Below are 21,958 nucleotides of genomic sequence, written 5' to 3'. Positions count from 1 at the left end.
CACACTGGAGCCTGTCACCACTCCCCAGCCCCCATCCACAAGTCCAGGCAAAATGATTAGCTATTCATCTGTGGGGAGCGCAGCCCGCCATGCCTGCCGCCCGCCCGCCCGCCTGCCCGCCGTCCGATAAAGGACAATGATGTGGTCTCAGACTGACGGGCTTAAAAGGGATAGAGATTCCCTAGTTCGGGAGTAAGGGTATTGAGCAGCAGGGAGAAATTGTGAAGAAACGGGATTGAAAGCTCTGCCATGATCCTGAATCTGGCATCGTTCCACATCATCAGATAACTGCACATGGGAGGCAAACATCAATCTGTATCAATTTCAGCACAAAAATCATGCCAGGTACATACGGACACGTTAGTAACATACAACCATTGAGCCCACATTTGTGGTTACTTTCTGATGGAGACACCGGGGCTGAGCTCCTCTTAAGTAAGAAGTGAGAATAATAATAATAAACTTGGCATTATTACATAGCGGCGCGTCACATTCAAACGTCTCAAAGGGCATCGTAGAATTTTCTGTCACGCGACTGTTTTTGCAGCCAAAGGCACCAGCCCATTTGCGCATAAACAGCCATGAAGTGAATGACCCAATTTATTTTTATATCTGGAGGACTGTCGGCCAGGACAGCGAGAGAAACTCTCGTCTCTTTTGGAGCAGCACCTCTGACAATGCAGCACTCCCCAAGCACTGCGCTGGAGCATCAGCCTGGACGGTGAGCAGGACAAGCTATCTATTGGAAGCAATTCTGTAGGCAGCTGCTAATTAGCATTTGAACGCTCTAAAGAAACCACGTCTTGTGCTGGGAGGGGGAAGGGGGAACAAGACTAAATACTGGGATTGGAACGAAAAGTGTTTAGAGTTGTGGCACTGAGGCTCAGACTCAAACAGCACATGAAATACCCCACATCAGGGGCCCGAATAAAGCTCGCAAACACACTCCAGCTGTCATGAATGATCAGTGCATTTTTTATTCATCACAGTACAAAAATAAATAAAAATTAAAATTAAAAACACAAAGTACAGCTATCGCTGTTTACAGCATCGAGTGACATCAACCTCCATTTGCTCACTCACGTACACGCACACATACACACACATACACTCTACACGTACAACGGAAAGAACACTGTTTGGTTAACAGGGTTCCTCTTAAATAACAAATTGCACTGGGAAACATCTTCATATATTAGCACTTTCAAAAAAAATGTACAGCTAAAGTCTATGTCAAAGACTTCCAGTCGAAAAATGGCACATTGTTGTTGTTTTTTTTTGCAGCTTTCCAATTCTCCGACTCCAGGGAGAGCAACACAGAGAATTAAATCGTGCATTTGTGGACACCCCCCCCCCCCCAAAAAAAAATATTAAAAAACGGCACCTCCCCATATTCGATAAAAATGTTTATCCTTCATCAAACGCTTCACACCAAAATAAAAGAACCATCTGTCAGAATCCGCGAACACATCCTTGGCATCTTGTCGTTGGTTTTGTTTTCTGTATAAAGTCATTCATACTGATTTAATGTGAGAGTTGAGGGGCACAAATACCCAGACATGCAGATAAACCACCACGCGCGAGACCCAGAGAGAGAGAGAGAGAGAGAGAGAGAAATAAACCTTGCTTTGTTCATGGATGAATTTTTTTTCCACATTTTGTTCCGAAACAATTTTTTTTTGCTTGTGTAACAGGAAAATCCATTTTCTTCCAAGGTTCTCCCCCACCCCTACCCTCACCAACCACCTCCCTTCCCTCCCTCCCTCCCTCCGTCTCCAGAGGGGAATAAAAGTACCAACAAAAACAAAAGAAAAAATAAAAGGGCGGGCGGGTCAGTCTTACACTCAAGTAACAATGATAAATAATCCTCGCATTTGATACAACACCTTATCACGTCGTCAAGACGTCTCAAAGCGCTTCACAGAACATACTATAAAGTGTTTTTTTACACTTTAAAATAGTGTAGAGTTGAGGGGAAGGAGGGGGGAGGTGGGGACTGTGTACTCTTACCCCGTAAAGTGGGGTGAGCTTGTGTGTTTTACATATGTGTGTGTGGATGGGGGGAGGGGGGGGAGAGTTGAGGGGGGGATATTATATATATAATATATACAGACGTATATATTAGGGGATAATTATTATTATCCTCGCATTTGACACGGCTCCTGATCACGTCTTCGAGACGCCTCAAAAAGCTTCACAGGATAGATTGCAAAGTGAAGTGACTGTGTATTTTACGGGGCGAAACGTATCCGCGTCTCGCTTTCTTTTTTTTACCCCACTCCTCCCCCCCCCCACCCACCCCTATCCTTTTCCTCTTTCATTCATTCATTCATTCATTCATTCATCCATCCCTTTCTCCTTCCTTCGTTTTGTTTCTTCGTTCACGATTACCGTTACCGATCGTGTTTATTTTATCACTATTATTCTTTTTTTGAATTGGTTCCGTTTCGGAGGGGCGGAGGGAGGGAAGGGAGGGAGGGAGGGAGGGAAGGAGGGAGCCCGAGCTCAGAGGCGGCCGGAGTCACCGGTCCAGGCCGATGAGCAGCCGGTGGGGCCTCTCTCTCTCTCTCTCTTTCTCTTTCTCCCTCTCCCTCTCCCGCTCCGCCGCCGCCGCCGCCGCCTCCTTCTTCTTCTTCTCCCCGCCGCCCCTCTCCTCCTGAGCCGGTGCCGCCGGCGCCGCCGGTGCCGCCGCGCACTCGCTCTTGAGGTCGGCGAAGACCTGGGTGAAGAAGTGGGGGTCGGCGTTGATGCGCAGCATCTTGGCGCTCATCAGGCGGATGATGCTCAGGCACCGCTCCCAGAACAGCTCCTTGCAGCTCTCCACCAGGAAGGGCTTGAGCGGGTAGGAGATCTCGTTGCCCATGTACGAGTAGGACAGGTACAGGCAGGTCAGGAGGGCGGCTTGGAGCTCCTGCTCGCTGGACAGCTCGGCCGGGATGACGTCCCGGCACAGCATGTAGACGAAGACCACGTTGGCCGGGGTGACGAAGCCCTGGTCCTGCCAGCCCTGCAGCAGCAGCGACCGGTCCACGCTGCGCAGCCACAGCACCGGCTCGCTGGCCGCCAGCCGCTTCAGCCGGTAGCAGCGGCGGCACAGGAAGTCGCCCAGGCAGCGCAGCAGCTCGCCCGTGCTGGCCTGCACCACCACCCGCCTCGGGGAGCCGCGCGGCGGCGGCGGGGCCGGGCCCGGACCCGGGCCCCCCGCGGAGGAGGGTGGAGGCGGCGCCGGAGGGGGAGCGATCACGGCCCGGGGAGGGGTCGGCGCGAGGCCGAGGATGCGGCGCGGGCCTAGTGCTGCGAGGCCGCCGCCGCTGGTGGTGGTGGTGGCGCCGCCGGTGTCGGCGCGGCCCGGGGCGGGTGTGGGAGCCTGACCCAGGCCCAGGCCCTGACCCAGGCCCAGGCCCAGGCCCGGCCCCGGCGGTAGGTTCGCGCACGACAGGGACTTGCGCAGGTTCTGGTTGTTCAGGTGAGTCACGGTCCCCGACACCGGCGGCACCGGCACCGGCGGCGGCGGCAGCGGCGTCACCTTCTTACTGCTCTTCTTCTTGGCCGACACGGCGGCGATGCGCTTCCAGGGCAGCGCCGACATGATGGAGTGCCGCTTCCCGCCGCCGCCGCCATTGCCGCCGTTGCCGCCGCCATTGCCCTTCTCCCCCCTCCCGCCGCCGCCGCCGCCGCTCTTGCCGCCCGGCACCGCCGTGTAACGTCCCGACAACGCCGCGGCCCCCGCGCCGCCGCCATCCTCGAACAGCGCCGCCTTGCGGTAGCTCGGCGACAGCGACAGCACCGTCCCCATGCTGCTGCCGCCGCCGCCGCCGCCTGGCGCTGCCTAGCCCCGGCCCGCGGGCCGCCTTGCCGGCTCCCGCAGATGTTCGCGGTGGGTTGGCTCGGTTGAGCGGGTGGTAGTTGGGTGGTTGGCAGTTGGGTGGTTGGTAGTTGGGTGGTAGTTGGGTGGCAGTTGGGTGGGTGGCAGTTGGTTGGTAGTTGGGTGGTTGGTAGTTGGGTGGTTGGCAGTTGGTTGGTAGTTGGGTGGCAGTTGGTGGTTGGTTGGTGGCTTTTGCAGATGTTTTAGGGTTTCCCCACCCGCGGGTCGGCAGTTGCTCACAGGTCACGTTTGGTCGCCAGATTTCTTTTTTGAAAACGGTAAACGGCAAAGGTTTTTCAGACGCTCGGGGCAGATGTTTTGACCGCTTCCCCCCACCCCCCGTGCAGATGTTTTTGAAGGTTGCCGTTGCAGACGTGTTCGCAGCACCGGTTGCAGATGTTTGTGATTCCGCTTACAGAGGCTTCACGGTACCGGTTGCAGGTACTTGCGGTTCCCGGGGCGGGTGTCTACCTTGTCCGCTGGCAGATGTTGACAGCTCCCGTTGCAGACGTTTTAACGGCACCGGCTGTCAGACGTTCACGGTACCGGGTTGGCAGATGCTGAGGGTACCGGTCGCCGTCGGGTCCGGTCGGGGCGGGGAGAGGGGAGAGGGAAGATGGGGACCGGGGAGGAAGGAGCGGCTGCAGGAAATCAGACAGACATCTGATGGTTTTCAGCCTGAATTAAACCCGTCTCCTCCTCCTCCTCCTCCTGCACAGCCCAGAAAATGCGCAGCGGATTCGGTGTTCGTTCGCTCCGTTGCGTTGCGCCGCGTTCGTTCAGCCCCCCGCCCGCAGTGCCGGTACCCGGTGGAGGTGGAGACGGAGGCTAACGGCGAGCCCCGGCGCCAGGTTGGTGGGTCCGGTCCCCGGACGATGTGCGCCTCAGCTCTCCCGTTAATATCCGCATTCGCGAATGCAGCAACGACTTTCGGTACCGACTCCCCCTCCCGGGAGCGGCGGTGTCGCTGCCCCCCGGGCTCCAGCAGACTGCCTCCCCCCGGGGAGAGAGCAGCCTTCCCCGGTGACTGTGTGCGTGTCTAAGCCGGTGGTCCCATGATGTGGAGCTGCCCTGAGAGGCGCTGATGGTTTGGGGTTCTCCTCTCTCTCTCTCCCTCTCTCCTCTCCCACCTTCTGTTCTGCCTCCGCCCCCCACCCGCTCCTCACTGCCGCCTCCCGCACAGCCTCTCCCACTCACAGCACAGCGACCGCCCCTCGTAACGACCAACTCAGTATCATAGCCTTAACCCCTTCCTCTCCGCCCCCAAACCCAAACCAAACACATTTTTCCTTTCCCGTCCAGGTTTTCGGTGAACCGTTCGGGGCTGCGGAGGGCAGGAGCCCAGAGAGCCAACCCTCGTGGGGTCCAACCCTTAGGGCCACATAAGCAATGTTTTTGTGTTTCCCTTTCGAGAAACATTCACAGGTTAAGGAGGAAGGGGGGTGGGGGTGGTGTGGGGCAGTTGAACCGCACCTTAGGCAATCCTGACTTTCTTTTTATTTTATATTATATTAACCCCCGATCCCATCGTCGAGACAACAACAAAATCGTATTTATGTTAGCGCCCCTTCAGGGTGTCCCGAGGCGCTGGACTGTTAAGGGTTTTGCGCCCGAGCTGGAGGTCGGAATCAAGAGGGGTTGGAGTGTAGGGAGTTGGGGGAGAGTGGTCAAAGAGGAAGGTCTTGTGATGGACCCTGAAGGAGGCGAGGGAGGGGGTGAGGTGGAGGTGGAGGCGAGGCTGTGTGTAACGGGTCTGGCAAACCAAGATGCCAGAGCTTTGTTCTGTTCAGTGCGGATAACCAAATACCACCCAATACAAACTAAACGATTGTTCACCAGGAGTTATACCATCACTGTAGTACCATACTGTGCCATCCCTTCTCTCTATCTCTCTCGCTCAGCCTGTTTTCCTCTCTCTTGGAACCTCTCATTTTCTCTCAAAAAAATAATAGGTATTCGGTGAGAGATGGTGTAAAAAAAACACCTTTAATGGTCCCTATAACCTGCACTAATAGATGTGTGTGTGGGGGGGGGGGGGCTGCTTATTAAAGCATATAAAACAATGATCTCAACAACAGACCAAATAAAATCAACCATCAGCTCTATGGTAATAATAATAATGATAGTATGACAGCTCCCAGGAGGGAGGTAAGAAGGGAATGTAAACTCTGGGTCCAAATGATGGTTAGAAATATCCCTTTATACACACTCTGCTGTGGAGGGTTCTGCTATAATCTGAACCTCTAATTCAATCGCTGTCTCCTAATCACTCGAGGGATGAGTATTCTCGGGTGACACGGGCTCAGTCACTCCTTAAAAACTGCAAAATAAATCACAGTGTTTCCATCAATCACATTACTCCACCAGGAAACAACTCCAGGTATTACAATAATAACTGACTAATAACAAATAATAACTGACTAATAATAAATAATAACTGACTAATAATAAATAATAACTGACTAATAATAAATAATAACTGACCAATAACTAAAATAAGAACTTTCTGACAGAAGAATGTAGTTACGCTCCTCGCCTGAGTTTCCTGGAGTCTAAATGAACTACAGCTGAGCCACTCAGATGATTGAGAAGTGGATTTGGGGAACAGGCAGATGTTGGCCATTTTAACTCAGCCCTGAACAACAACACGTTGCATTTAAATAGCGCCTTTCGCATTGGGAGGAAGTCCCAAGACGCTGAACGCTGTGATACAGTAAGCGGCAGAAGAAGTCTCCAGGGTTGTAGTGACTGAACAGGTGAGGCCAGACAGATCCAATGTGACTGGTTAGGAGGCTGCCTGCCTGCAGTATCCAGGCTAACCTCATTCCTTTAATGACAATCTCCAGTTATCTGTCGCAGGAATTGATAGGGATTGTAGATGGTTATCTGTTACCTTAACTGCAAATCCCAGCAGATATTCTGCTTTATTATTCTATCAGTTATCCCACATCAATCAGATTACACACACACACACACACAATGTTTTTACTCAGAGGATATTCCTTACACAATGGTGACAGAGCAATGAGAAGCTGTTTACGACAGCGATCTCAGCACATCATGGTCTGTCCACCATTTGGATGAATGTGAGATTTGGTTTTGACTAAGGTACAGGTTGGAATATTGAACTGATTGTGTGTATGTGTGTGTGTGTGGGAGGGGGAAAAGGGAAGAGACAGGTTAGTATAAATTAGGTGAGTGTCTAGATTGGGTCACGAGAGAAAAAAATTCGAACTGGTTGAAAAATAATGATAGCGATAATAATAATACGTGCATTTGATACAGCGCATTATCAGGTCGTTGAGAAGTCTCAAAGCGCCTTATAGGATATAATTAAATTCAGGGTTTGTGTCCTCTCCAGTGGAGAGATTACATTTAAACAGCAAAAAGGTTGGGAGGGGAATAGGTCAAACTTATTTGTTTAACAGGGGAGAGACAGAGTGGAGAGAGTGTGAGATTGAGTCTCAGGGAGGGGCTGGAGACTGAGGGGTTAATCGCTGGCCCAGCCCACCACCAAACGTAGTCTTATTAAATGTGTAAATGATGGCAGCAGCTCCCATTGCCATTCTCACCACGTAAACCACACGCCTCCCGGCGTTCATAGGAATCGGCTTCTTAAAATGCAACCAGAAGCAGAGAGAAAAAGCAATACAATTTGATTCCTGGAACAAACTATTTGCAAGTTTTTGCATGTCCTTCCGACACCCACACATTTCTCCTGAATTTCGACCATAAAATGGTTTCAACTGCAATTCTGTGCTGTTTGCAGGGTTCAGTATTGACTCCACACGGGCCGGTATTTCATTGTTTTGAGCTCAGGCCTTGGTAACTTATCACAAGAGCCTTAGATCATAGCCTCTCTCTCTGTCTCTCTCCCAGTGGCAGCTGCTGAAGAGAGCAATTGTTCCAGCATTGGGGAGCACTGTGTCGAGATAACAATAAGGAATATAGGTCAGGATACTTGGTGCTCGCAGAAAAAGGTACATTGATTGAAGCATTATCATAAATAAAATGTGGACCACTCAATCCACGACTGTTTGTGGGACGCTGCTGTGCGCGATTGGCTGCCATGTTTCGCTCACAAAATATACAGTCAATTCAATTTAAGGTATATTATGTGAAGAGTTTTGACTCTCGAAGATGTGATAAGGCGCTGTGCCAAATGCAAGGATTATTATATTAATGGTTAGTCTGTTTAACGCACACAGTGAGAGAGAAAAACAATTTGGGGATGAATTGAATGTTTAAATTGTTGAACGAAATTGGCAGTTTTCCAACTCCTGTACTGACTTGTGTACAGCAATGCATTGAGGAGTGATCTGGGGAATTAGGTTATCTACCTGTCTGCACCTGTGCCCCCTATCAAATGCAAGGATTATCATAATAATTTGACACTGCGTCACTTGCTTTGTGTGTTATGGAAATCGTCGGCGTCTGGCTCGGATTCGTTTAACCAGCGGGGTTTTGGCAGCTGTCAATCATATAATCTTTGCATTTGATAAAGCGCCTTATCACGTCGTCGAGACGTCTCAAAGCGCTTCACGAGATACGCTGTAAAGTGGAGCGCCTGTGTATGTTGTGGGCGAAACGCGGCACGTCTCGAAGCTCACCCCACGTCTGGAGTGTGAAAGATTCCGTCACCTTTGAATTAAAAACTAAAATGCAGTGAATCAAATCCGCCGGGGTTTATTAAAATGACATAAGGTAAAATACTGTAGTTGACAAAAAAAAAGCCAAGTGGTAAGTGAGCTCCTCAGAGAAAAGAAAATACAGATTCCTCAAACATTCAAATAGAACCAAAAAGATGGGAGTGTAGTGACTGTGCACTCAGAGGATGGTGGATGAGGTTCTGAAGTCATTACTCACTCCAGTGCATAATCCAGGCTTGTCCTCATACTCACCAAACACTCTTATATTGTACATAAAATGCGAACCACAAGCCACATTCATAGGGCTCCCGGCTTCAACACATTCTTCAGAACAGACAGACACTGTGCTCAGGTCCTGTTAGTGTGGAGCTATACTGAGATCTGTGAAATCCAGCGCCCTCTTTGCTGTACGTTTCACCTCAGTAACTAATAATGGCGGCTTCTTTCACGCACGCTTTTAACTGAGGCCAATGGCTTAGGATTTCCTCACCTAAACGTCACCCAATTTCAGGAAGCATTCTAATTGAGTGAGCTTAGGTTTGGAGTGCACTGGCTTACTCACGATCTTCAGATTTTTTTTTCGCTTTAAAAGGTTTGCTGCCCCCTCCACACCAGCGATGTACATACATTCGCCATCCCCACCCCCCCGCCCCACCCACCAAAGGGTTCATGTAACAAGTCACGCATGGCTCAGCCAATCTCGCTGAATGATCACAAAGTAAGAGCAATGGAAAACCCATGATTCAATGGTTGGAAACCGCTGACAATGTAATGAATGCAACTTCTGAGAGTTCTGAGATCCAATCCGCTCGTTTTCTTTCGTTATTTAAAAAAAAATCAGAAAATCCCCCAAAGGAAATTAAAAAGGACACGTCACACTTTGAAAAAAACACTTTTTTTTCTTTTTATTATGAACTCATCTGAACATCAGATATACCTGATAATTTGTTGGTTAGCGAGAACCGTTTGTACATTTGATATTGATGGTAAGGAACCAAACCGAGAGACGGTATGTTACGTGTGGGGGCAACCGCTGGAAAACAAGTCAGATGTAAAAAGCAGTGTGATATCAGCCAGGTCCAGAGATAGCACAGGGTCAAAATCAAACCAAAAAAACAAAGAGTCTCAGTAAACTCTCAGGTAATGGTAAGTCAGGACAAAATATGACAAAGGATTTTTTTTCTTAAAAAAAGAAGTCATACCATCCCCGATAACCTGCTGGGTGAAGGCTACATCAAACTGGAACAAACTTGCTCTGAACAGAATGAGTTTGACGAGGGATTTAAAAACTTTCATTCTGAAAGTGGGACACACTGAAAAAAATCCTAGCACTTCTCCAAGCGCCTCTCTCTCTCTCTCTCTCTCTCTTCTGTCACACACGCCAACTCCGGCACGCACGGTGCTCGCTCTGCGGGAGGAGAACAAAGAGCTGAATGTATGTGTAAAGGACAGAGCCCTGGTAAGGCCAGGCTGTCAAGTCAAACACACTCAAACCTTCAGTCATGTGGGCTTAGTCCTGGCTCCAGCACAGAACTGGAGGGAAAGACACCTTAGTTATCATTATCGACCAGCACAGGTCATTATAAAATATCACAAGTCAATGCACGGCAGCAGCTTATTGCTGAATACCCGAGACCTCAAACCCACCTATGTTAGTTTCTTTGCCTTGTTGTAAAGCGAGTCCACTACTTTACTCATATTCTGGATAGTTTCAAGCGCAGTTTCATACGTTTTGTCTACTGGAGGCTCGTCAAAAACAATCAGGACTCCCTCGCCTTGGTCTAGGATACCTGGGACAAAGAGAAACAGAAAATCTTAAGTGTGAAATCCTCAGGAGAAATTGGTGAGAATTGCACTGACACCTCTTGTAGCCAGGGCTTAGATCAGCAAACGCAATGCAGTCCAGGGTCAGAACCCAAGGGGGACACAGAGCTCTCTCTGCAGCGCACACACACACACCCACACAACTGCTCAAACACTCACCGTGAAACTTCTTGTCCAGGATCATCTGAGAGAGTTTCCTTTCCACATCCCCCTGAAATCACAGCAATAAAGTCAGGCCAGAATTCCAGGTCTCTCATCTCGAGACGTCCCGTTAAAGGCAGCCTCTCTTGTGCTGAACCACAAAGAGTTCAGATCCAAAGGCGGAGGAGTCTGTATTGTGTTGTTAATGGAGCCTCACTTACCTTGGAGAGCTTGATGAGGGTTGCTATGTGTTCTAGCTGCAAGATTAAGAAAGTCCAGTTTAAGTCCGGGGAACGATTACAAGTCACAACGCAATGACGGTGGAAATCAAGGGCTCTCTCATTACAAACCACAGCAACACAAATTGTGTCAACGCTGTAATGAAATATAACCTGGGATGTCTCCACAAGCAACAGTCAACAAAGTGGAGGATACAGGTAGGGCTCAACAGGAGGCTGTGTGACGCTGGGATTTGAAAGTAGGGCGGGGTGGGGGGGGGGGGGAGAGAGTTCCAGAGTCTCTGGGCTGGTGAGGAACCTTACCTGGACTCTGGAGAAAGGCTCGATCACTCGGATAAGATTCTGCTCCAGTAAGTTATCGTACAACTTTGCCAGGTGTGTGGCGATGATGGGATCATCCCTCAGCTCTGCCTCAAAGTCTTTCAAAGCCTGGAGGCCAGAAGGGCAGAAGCGTCAGCAACAACAAATTACACCTGTATTGTGCCCTTCACGTCGGACAGACGTCCCAGGGTGCTAGACAGTCGGGGGCTTTTGGACCCGAGCTGGGAGTTGTGTATGGCCGAAGGCACAGTCAAGGAGGGAGGTCTTTAGACGGGACTTGAAGGAGACAAGAGAGGGAGTGAGGCGGTCACTCTGGGTTATGTGCGATATTCAAACCTAGCTCCTCACTGAATCAAACATCTGAAGATTTCTGGTTGTTTCCAAGCAGGGTTTTTTCAGGACTAAATTTAGTTGGAAAGCAGCTGCACATGCATGTGGCCCAGTGACAGACAAGCTCAAGCCTGTGTGGAAGGGATCCAGTGTATAACTCACAACTCTTTCTTTCCTCTCCTTCCCCCCCCGCCCCCCACACATCCTTGATTGTCACTAGGGTATGGGGACATGCGAGTCGGGATTCCTGACCTTTCTTCTCGAGGTGCCAGAGGGGAGTAAATGCTTCTCCCCGCAAACTAATGCTCTTCCCCCTCATCCCCCGCACATCTCAACATTCACCCGCCTCAGGAGCCACCCTGCCCACCCAGTATGTCAGCCGGTATAGCAGAAGGAAGAGCAAGGGCGAGGAACCAGGTAACCCACCCCATGACCAGATAATAATCCCCCCACTCCACACACACACTCATACACTGTACAAAGTGCTGGCAATGTTCATTGTAAACAGAAGCGGGTGTAATTTCCAGTCTCCCTGGAGGAAGAGCAAGTTTCTGTTGTTCCTATGGACATTCCCCCGCTTTGGGATTGGAATTTAACACAAGCTGCTCTGTATTGTGCATTGAAAGCCCTTCAAACTGTGGCCATTAACAGTTCACCTTCTCTCCTCACTCGTCGCCAGCCTCTAGAGAGAGCTCACCTTTTCAAAGTCTGCCAGTGACCGGTTCTTACTCGCACGCGCCACACATTTTAACGAGTCGGTCTGAAAACAAAGAGAAATCCACCGTTAGCTAAACCGAAAGTTGGGTCACGGCTCAAACACTACCTTGAGGCGTTTACACCCCCAGCAAATCAAAACTACTCCTAGCGCTCTATAGCAAGTCCTCGCAAGTGAGAGTCTTTGGAGACTAACACAGCAGCCAATTTGTGCGCCCAGACTGATTGCACAAACCGCCACCAAGTGAAGGAAACAGTCTCGACACTCAAGAAGCACTTTGAGATGTTCTGAGTGTATAGATGCTGTATCCAGTGCAAGGATCATTACTAGAGGGGCTCTGAGAGGACGTTTAAAGAATCTTTAGCCACACACAGACGTAACAAAGCCAGGAGGAGTGATTCCCAGTGAGTGCTAAGTTAATTGATCTCAGACAGTTGGGTGCTACATTGGCCTTGCTGCCCTCTGGGCTAAGTCAGGGTGGGAATGAACAGCCTGACTGGTGTCTAGTGACTGTGAGATCATTCTTCAGAAGCCTCATAAACCACAGAACTATTTCTAAAAAAAATCCTCCCCTCCCTCTCGGCTCCCCCCTCCTCCTCCACCCCTCCCGGGAAAACGCTAGATTGAAGAATAGCGGGGTGTTGTATTACCTGCCTTCCTGCATACCGGAGGGCCAGCTTCCCACTCACCAACGCCTGAACGTCCTCAGGTCTGGAGAACAAACACAAACCAGGCGGCGTGAGTTACACAGCGAGATAGCAGCGACCGAAAAATCAGTGAACATTACAGCACAACACGCCTGCGAGTGTCTACGAGTGGCTAAACAGCACGAATTTCAATCCCCAGCGAACAATAAACCACAACGTGCATTTCAAGCGCTCTGGGGCGCTACCCTGAGGGGCGCGAAATAAATCCAAGTTGTTCTTGTTGTTTCTCAAAATTCTCACACAAAGGGAGAGGAACCGGCGGAGGATCAGAGAGCTCCAGGCATCGAGTGGTAACGTAACTCCACACATTGATCTCCTGGATTCCCACAGAGATTAGCAAGTGATCCGCCACCGGCTGTCTGTCTGTAATCCCAACAGGTGCTCAGTGTGGTGTAGCCTTTCAATGGCCAAACGGACTAAAGATTCATTCTCTCCCCTCTCGGCACCCCTCCTCACCCCCCAGGGAAAGGTACCTGCTCGCTCGCTCTATGTGGGGCTGCACTGCACTGCGACTAAGAGCTATAGAGGGACAGAAAATCTCCAGCCCCGTCCCCGCTAGCGGGAAGCCGAGTGACGCTTTTGCCCAGTGCCCCCGATCCCCCTCACGCCCGTGTCCCCAGAAACATCACCAAAGCGATTGGCGCTCAGCCTGTTCTGGACCCGCACACAACACACCGAGCCGAGACTCAGCACAACCACAGGGTCGCCTCTGTCAGACCCACCCCCTCACCCCTCCCCCCGTGTCTAGTAAACATTCACACTTACGTATTTAACATGATTTTGCAGAGCAGCATGTACTTCAGTGCAGTGATGGCTTTGGGGCTATCGATGGAGTCGTAACCCTCAAATGCCTCATAGAAATAGGAATAGGCCGTCTTCCAGTCCTTCTCCTCCGCGGCGTGAATAATACCTGAGCGCGAGAGCGAGCATTAAACACCGGTTACCACCCGCCGCGCCCGGCTTCCTGGCGATGATCAGCACCTGTGCCCGGCAATGAGAGACGTCAGCAAAAGCCACTTACAGCAGGGAGGGTGGGAGACATCAGCAGGACACGTCTCCGCAAGAGAGACAGTGAGATACCAGGCTGCTCCAGGCTGATTTAGATCAGCCCCAATGCCTGTGAGTTGGGGTTTGAGGGGTAGAGTGGGCCCTACAGGAGGATTCCCTCCAGCAGTGAGCACCACCAGCTCTGCCAGTACAAGGTCTCCCTCTGCTGGTCAACCCTCTCTTACTTGGCAAGTGCTTACAGAAACACACGAGGCCATTGGCCCTGTGTGAGTCTGTGCCACTGCGAAGCCACACAATGCCTGTGTACCTGACTGCACCTTTTAAGACTTCACCAACCTGTCTGCTCCCTCTGCTCAGCGGGCACTGGCCTGCTCCACATCCCCTACCCTGCCCGCCTCACCATCAGCGTTCAGGCCTTCGGCCCCACTGCCTCTACCCTCTGGAACTCCAGCCCAGAGCCTCTCTCCCTTGCCTCCTTCAAGGCCCACCTTAAGACCTTGTGCCTACGGTCGCCCCCCCCATCCTCCCTGATCTGGCGTCCTCCCGACATGAAAGGCGCTGTGTAAATATAATTTGTTGTTATTGTTGCATGTCGAGGGCAGCCTGTAGTTGGGGCGGGGGGGGAGGATGCGTACCTGACTGCATGTCCAGAGCAGCCTGTAGTTTGGGGGGGCAGTAGATGGCGTTGGCTGTGGTCCGGGCCGAGGTCAGGGCAGCTCGAGCTTTGGGAAGGTTACTCAGAGCGTGATACGTCTTGCTCTCCATCAACTGCACCTCGACCAGCAGCGCCTTGTCATCCATCTTCTTCAGCTCCCGGAGCAATTGTGACCCTGGGACGAGGAGAAGCATTACTCCAAACATTCTCCCCAAAACATCCTCGACACTGAACATAAGAGAATTCTCCCATCCCAATTATTTGGTAGAGATGATGCTTTGAAGCAAAGTCGTCTGCGCCAGTTACGGTTTTCACGTTAGTAACAAGAAGCATCCCACAATGAGGTGTTTGCTCACTCACTCACAATTCCCTGCATTGCCACTCCTCAACCCCACAGGCACTAATTCACCCCAAAGTGTTTGATCGAATCCCAAATTCCTGCCCCAGTGACTGCTGTGTATTATTTGTGCCAAATGACAGTGAGAATGTTACACAAGCCTGGCCTCTGCTGGCACCTCAAAGCAAATACACACCAAACCAGTTAGTTACTCTTATGTGTGTAACACGTGCAACTGGTTTAAGAGGATGAGACTACCTGATCGTTAGCTATTGTAATAAGCAAATAACAGTGCGTCATTTACCTTTTCAATAAAATAATGTGCTGGTTGTTTGCTTTCTCATCTGTAGATATTTAACTTTTTTTTTTAACGTCCGACTCAACAGCCTGCAGTCTCCCTCTGGCCTCTCCTCACGTCTGAGCCTAGACATTGAGTGTAACCATGCTACTTAGCCATGTGGGATCAGACCCCTGATCCACTGCACAGCCAGACGCACACACTCCCTCAACAATCAGTATTATGTCGAACGATAACTTGAGCCGACATGAGACTGAGTTAGAGAAACATGTCTTTCGATGGCCCTGACAGTTTGTTTAAACTCTCACCCAGTGAGCAGTGACTGTACTGTATACTGAATACTGTAGCACAAAGGTAGATCGCTAGTTACCTAATTGTAATGCCTCCTGATACCTCTTAGTGTCGAAATACAGAGAAACCAAGCGAGCCTGTGGAGGAAACATCAGAGATAATAATAACAATCCTCGCATTTCATTCAGCGCTTTATCACGCCTTCAAGACGTCTCAAAGCGCTTCGCAGAATATACTGTAAAGTGAATTGATTATATTTTGTGGGCAAAACGCAGTAGTCAATTGCGCACAGCAGCGTACCCACAAACAGTTGTGAATTGAAGTGACCAAATTATTATTATTTATTTATTCATTTATTTGTTTTTAGGTGAAATGGCAGGCGTGGCACAGACCAGGATTAGTCAGTTCTTGTTCAAATGATGCGGTTGATCCGACCTCTTGGCACAGAGACAGCACAGAGACCTACCTCCAATGCCTGGCGTAGAAACGTCCTCTTCTCAACCTTTGCCCATTCGATGCACTCTAAACACAATTCAACCTGCAAAAGAGATTGCAATCAGCACAAATCCCTCAGCACTAGGCTGGCCGCAGTGACGTAGCGCGAGACTGAGCCTCACCTCTTGACCAGTTGCCGCCTCCATGTCTAGAAACAAGTCGAGGAGAGATCGAACCAAACGAGCAGCCTTGGCTTTACTGATGGAATTGAGGAATGGCCTGACATACTTCAGTAATCCTCCCAGCTCTGCGGACAGGGAAAACAACAACAAATTACACTCGTATATAGCTCCTTTCGTGTCGGCAGGTCTCACCCCAGGGCCCGAAGACACATCACTGCGGCGGCAATAAAAAGGAGCGCAGTGAGCCTGGGACCGCAGAGCAGTTTTGTGATGTTATTTCGGCCGCTGCACGACCGTATCTGTCGAATTAAAACGAAGAAAACACTTCAGTCAACGGACTGGACCCGGAGAGGTAAAGGCGGGACAGGCAGCCGCCTGCGGGGGGCGCCGGTGAGGACAGCGGCACCGGTTCTCCGCTGCCACCGTGTGGTAGGTACGGCAGCTGAGCGCCGTTCGGGAACGCCGTGCCGCCAGCGCACCCCCCCCCCCCGGGCTCAGCGCGACACTCTGCCCGCATTCACCGCATCCGCCTCGTTTCGCGTGAACAAGAATATACGAGATGGGGTTAACCCCGGTCAGAAAAAGTTATTTTAAATAGGGGTGGGGGGGGGGGGAATGGGAAATTCTGTTCACTTTTTGGCCCGATCGCTCGTTGCCAGGCCTCGGAACGCCATCCCTATAGCCTGTCCGCTCTCAAGAGGAACGGGGCAGTGCCGGTTTGCTTTGCGAAGCTCCAGGACGGGACGCTCTGCCCCGAGTGCCCTTCAATGCAGGAATTCATCCAGTTGAATTGAAACGAAAAGGTTTATTCCCTGCTCCACCCCGATCCCGCTGCCTGTCATTCCCTGTGCCTGAGCTGGTGCTGTGTTGCTTACCAGCTGCCTGTCCTGTCTTTGCCAGAAGTGAGCCCAGCTCGAGGATACTCTGCTCCTTCACGCGCACAGCCTCCTCGTCGTCCTGCTGGATATCGCGCTTCACTGCAAACCCAAGAGACGGAACATTTACTACCCATTCGCCTCACAGCCGTACGTTTAATTCCGACTAAAGACCCAGGCTTGAGAGACGTGTTCTCCAACAAGCTTCCGATCCGCTTTGTCTAACCGTAGGGAATGAACCTGCAACCTTCGGGCCTGTGTTCAGTTCTGTAGCGGATTCTCTTTACCCACTGGGCCATGTTAAACTGTGCTTAAATAAGATCAGTTCCTCACTGCTTTGCCAGTCATCTTCCCAGCAGGGTTAGCAAAACAATGCAGAAATCCACACACATTGTAAAATACTGACACACGGCTAACCAGTGACCGTTACACTGACCACATTCTGTATCTCAGTTCAGTGACGATCATTTCAGGACCTTTACAAGCGCAAATCTCACAGACCGCACAACGATTATTAATTCAAAAGTCCTTTGAAAACAGAAAAGTGATTTGTCACAATTCTGTCTTAAAGAAACTGAGTGAATTAGAAGCTTAAATTTACTTTGGGATGGTCCTGTCTCCCTCTCCGTCACATCAGGTGAAATCATAGAAGGCTTCACCTGCACAGAAATCACCTGCAGTTAACGGACTGTGCCAACGCAACCTGTTGCCTGGACTCTTTCCCTCCTCTCTTTACCAGAGATCTGTGTGGGTGATGGTGATGCTGGAGAGAGGCGGTGAATGTTGGGGCATTTGGGGCAGCTGAGGAGGCAAAGGGGCAGTTAGATTTACCTTTCCCGGAACTTAACCAAACTCTCGACAGGTCATTAGATGACAGACATGCTCACAGCAGCCAGTCAGATCAGGGGTCAGGACATCACACTGACACGGAGCTAAAAGCAGCGAGTGTGAGTTTCAGTCAGTCTCAGGCTGTGGGACGATAGACACATTGCACAACTCCCTCAGAAAAGAATTTGAGATTCCCCTGCTCATAATATAATAATAATAATCCTTGCATTTTATATAGCGCCTGATCACATCTATGAGACGATTCAAAGCACTTCACCGGATACACTGTAATGTGAATTGTATGTTTTGTGGGCGAAATGCAACAGCCAATTGTGCAGAGCCGTGTCCCACAAACAGCCGCGGATTGAGTGACCAAATTATTATTATGATTTGTTTTGAAGGGATTAGTACCCCCCGGAAAAGCGATCCGCCAATCGACTAACATCCGGGTTCCCATTTACTGCTAGGTAAACAGAGGCGAGGGGAGCTAAGGAAACTTGCCCAACGTTTTGCACTGCCTGGTCTCTCGCTTGCGAGGCGAGCGCTCCAACCACTAAGCAACAGGACTCCGTTATACAGTAATCTGCATTTATAAATGTGTCCGATTGTGAGCCCATGTCCAATGAGAACTCACAGAAACGCCAGGTTCTTTACAATACACTAAAACATTGACCTTCTGAATATACAAGATATCAAACTAAGTTTTACTCTGCACGTGACTGAGGGCACCACAGAAACTGTCTGCTCAGGGCAGAAACAGTGAGAAGCGACAGAGGATCCTGTTGTGGTCAAACTCGCTCCCCAGCAACACCAGCACAGCACAGGCAGACTGCCCTGACCAGGGAAGAACACATTTTTATTTTTTTATTCTCTAGAATCTCAGTGGTTGATTCAAAGATGAACTAACTCTTGGAAACAAAGTGCAACTTGCTGAGATTCCTCACGCTGTCAGGCTGACCTCAGGCTGCAGGCTCTGCAAACAGGACAACCTTGAAGTCCTTCCCAGCAGCTCGTCCACAATGATCATTTTGGAAAAGGTGCAAATTAAAGTGTCACCTGTGCTTACCGTCACCTCCCTCCCTCCCGGTTCGGTGTCGTGCTCCGCCAGTGTCAAGCGCTCTGGGACGTCACCTTGCGTGGGGGGGGGGGCGTTGTGTAAATTCAAGCTGTTGTTGTTGCGTTATCTATTCTTGGCAACTGGAAAACACGCTCACTGAGCCTCAATTTAAAACCCCCTCAGTTACTTTACCACATTGTTCAATTGCATAGGAAGGCGGTTGGTACATTGAAGATAATTATGACCAATTTCACGTTGTTCTGACCATCGTTGGTCAGGCCTTCAGCCTCTCTGCTCCCACCCTTTAGAACTCCACCCCACAGTCCCTTTGCCTCGACCCCTCCCTTGCCTCCTTCAAGACTCCTGTGTTCTGCATCGAGTACCACAGACCCAAAAGTCCATCAGCCCAAACAACCGGGAACAAATATGGTCAACATTAGGATCATTCAGAATTCTGTCTGAGTGATCTCACACAACAACAGACGTCATGGCAGGAAGTCATTGGAAGTAATTCCAACTGAATGTATTTTAGGCTAAAGAGGAGGTGCTTAGAAAGGCAGCAAAATGTGGGTGAGATCATTCATAAAAAAGGGTAGATTTGTTGGATCGATTCCTAGAACTCCTACATCACAATTGCTCACCTTTGAATTGAGCCACTGAGGAGAGTGGTGAACAGTGGCGAGGCAATGACTGGCAATTCCAGTGAGGGGACAAGAGAAGTGAGATAGGAACATTTCCGAATACACCCGATGTGGACTGTTCTCCTCTTAATCCTGATGGTCAACAACGAGGTTGCAGGTTCGTGAAGAGACAAAAGGGATTTTCAAGGAGTAAATTCAAACTTTGTTAACCTACCCTGGCCGTGTTAGACTAGTGTAACTTCTATATCAGACCAATTTAAGCTTTTGGAATGGAATACTCAGTGTTGAGGTCAGTCATTATAGACAATAACAACAACAACATCAAATTACACTTGTATAGTGCCTTTCACGTCTGGAGGACGTCCCAATGGCTCCAAATCAAGCTTTAAACAAAGCTAGTGCAGAATGGGATGGTGTGGATACACATACATGACATGATGTCTCAGGCTAAAGCATTTACTGCATTACTTCCATGACAGGCAACTGGAAACTCGAATCCTCCTTGATGGAGCTCTGTTCCATCAGGTAACTTACTCATCAGAGGTAACAGAATATATATTAAACGCTCAGCTCTCCCCCGGCCCGTTTGTCAATCACCAGGATTCTCAACAAAACATTCCATCCATTGATAGACACCGAACCATTGCAAAGCCACATGCATCTCAATCAGACGAAGGACATTTACTGTTCCATACATCAATCTTTACTCGAGGGGAGCTGTTACAGTGAATTACATGAACACACAAGAACTGAGTGCGGCATCTTACAGCTCTGCAAGAACACAGCCAAAGTTGTCTTCTAACCACACTGCGAGGAGCTCTGATCCTGTGTTGTGCACTCGCCCATCAGCAATAATAAAAAGGCAGAGACATGCAATTCACCTCTTACGTTTGTAAGAGAAGTTTCCCAAAATGAATAGACAGCGAGAACACCATTAAAAGTGGAGTCTGCATTTGATGTAGGTTGAAAGAAGCAACAATAACAACTCGCATTTATATAGTGCCCCTCGTGTAGGGTAGCGTCCCAGAACATTCCTTCGAAGGCCCACACCTTCGCATCTCCTGCTCAGGACATTGCTGACCCACATATAGACAATTCATTTGTCACACCATGTCTGTGGCACGGGTCACTTTTTTTTTTTGAATCTTGCTTTCCAGTTCTCTCCCCACATCCCTTAATAATGTATAGTGCTCAGGTGCTTATTTGGTTCCCTTTCGAACGAGTGAGTCAGCGAACGGGAGAAACTTTTGAGAAGAAAGTCAACGAACAATCCCCACACCTGTCACAGCGCTTCACAGAGAACTGCTGTCAAGTGTAGGGACTGTTACTTGCAGGCAAATGCGGCGTTGAGTTGTGTTGCTGTCAGGACACAATCAGAATGAGAGACTTTAGAAGCGGCCAGGTCACTGTGTGTTTCTATGTCGCTGTGTGCCTGTCTGAATGCGTGAGATTATTTGTAGCTGTGTCACTGTGGGGCTGATCACAGAGGCCTGTGTGTGAGTGGCCATCAGTGTGACACTGCCTGTGGCTGTGTGAGACAATCTGTGTCTATATAAGGCTGTGTGTGTGTGAGAGGGGCAGCAAACAGTGAATAAGTGGTAAGTGTGTGTGGAGTGAGTGAATGTGTGTGAGTGAGTGTACATGTCGATGAGTGAGTGTGTGTATGTGTGTGTATGGTATATGTGGGTGAATGAGCGTGTGGGTGAGTGTATGTGGGTGAGTGTGAATGTGTGAGTGCGTGTGTGTACGTGTGTGGGTGAGTGTGTATGAGTGAGTGTATGTGTGTGTGGGTGAGTGTATGTGGGTGTGTGTGTGGGTAAGTGTGTGTGTACTTGTGTGAGTGAGTGTGCGTGTGTGTTTATGTGTGTGTGTTTATGTGTGTGTGTGGGTGAGTGTGTGGGTGAGTGTTTATGTGTGTGTGTGAGTGTATGTGGGTGTGTGTGTGGGTGAGTGTTTATGTGTGTATGTGTGTGTGTGTATGTGAGTGTGTGTGTGTGGAGGGGGAGTGTGTATCTCCAGTGCGGGGGGGGGGGGGGGCAATGACTTGGCTAATATTCAGGGAAAGCGGCCGCAGCTTCTCCCCACAAACCCCCTCCACCGGCCCGAGCCCGGACTCAGCCCCTGTGCCCCCGCCGCCTGCAGCCTGGAGCCTGGACCCGAGCCCGAGGCTGAGCCGCTGCCGACTAGGCCCGAACCCCGCGCTCGTAGTGAGTCAGCAGCGCCGCGGCCGCCGCCTCCTCCCGGGGCTGAGGGGCCCGGAGCCTCGGCCTGTCCCGGGGCCCTCGCCCGCCCCCTCCTCCCCCCCCCACCCCCGCGCCGCGCCCCGCACTCACCGATGCTGTGCAGGATGTCGATGGACGCGTTGCGGTCGGTGCTGACCAGGGACTGCGCCCGCTGGAACTCCACCAGAGCCGCCGCCATCTTCCCCCGAATCAACTCCCCTCCCGCGCCGCCCGCGCCGCGCATCCCCAACCCCCGCCGCCGCCGGACTGACGGGCTCGCGGTCCAATCAGCGCTCCCCGCGGTGACATCACCCGCCCTCTCCACCAACAAGCGCCGC

At 50.5% G+C, this 21,958-nt stretch overlaps 2 protein-coding genes across 2 annotated transcripts; both read right to left on the bottom strand.

The window, feature by feature from the left end:
- Positions 1–64: 64 nt before the first annotated feature.
- Positions 65–3,796, bottom strand: LOC103187747 (cyclin-dependent kinase 5 activator 1). Its single transcript, XM_042343461.1, has 3 exons — positions 3,322–3,796; positions 2,621–3,162; positions 65–181 (listed from the first exon to the last, which is right to left on the bottom strand). Exons 1-3 carry the CDS (start codon positions 3,794–3,796, stop codon positions 65–67), a joined length of 1,134 nt encoding a protein of 377 aa, XP_042199395.1.
- Positions 3,797–9,402: 5,606 nt separating this feature from the next.
- On the bottom strand, positions 9,403–21,849 carry LOC103187728 (26S proteasome non-ATPase regulatory subunit 11). The gene is made up of 14 exons (XM_007907360.2): positions 21,732–21,849; positions 16,873–16,974; positions 15,998–16,122; positions 15,847–15,918; positions 15,460–15,517; positions 14,435–14,629; positions 13,557–13,701; positions 12,735–12,795; positions 12,067–12,129; positions 11,022–11,147; positions 10,701–10,736; positions 10,498–10,549; positions 10,162–10,304; positions 9,403–9,922 (listed from the first exon to the last, which is right to left on the bottom strand). Exons 1-13 carry the CDS (start codon positions 21,817–21,819, stop codon positions 10,162–10,164), a joined length of 1,266 nt encoding a protein of 421 aa, XP_007905551.1. The 5' UTR covers positions 21,820–21,849; the 3' UTR covers positions 9,403–9,922.
- Positions 21,850–21,958: the final 109 nt, after the last annotated feature.

The sequence above is a fragment of the Callorhinchus milii genome, unplaced genomic scaffold (assembly GCF_018977255.1).
Source record: "Callorhinchus milii isolate IMCB2004 unplaced genomic scaffold, IMCB_Cmil_1.0 Scaffold23, whole genome shotgun sequence".
NCBI lineage: Eukaryota > Metazoa > Chordata > Chondrichthyes > Chimaeriformes > Callorhinchidae > Callorhinchus > Callorhinchus milii.
This window is presented reverse-complemented; position numbering and strand designations above follow the sequence as displayed.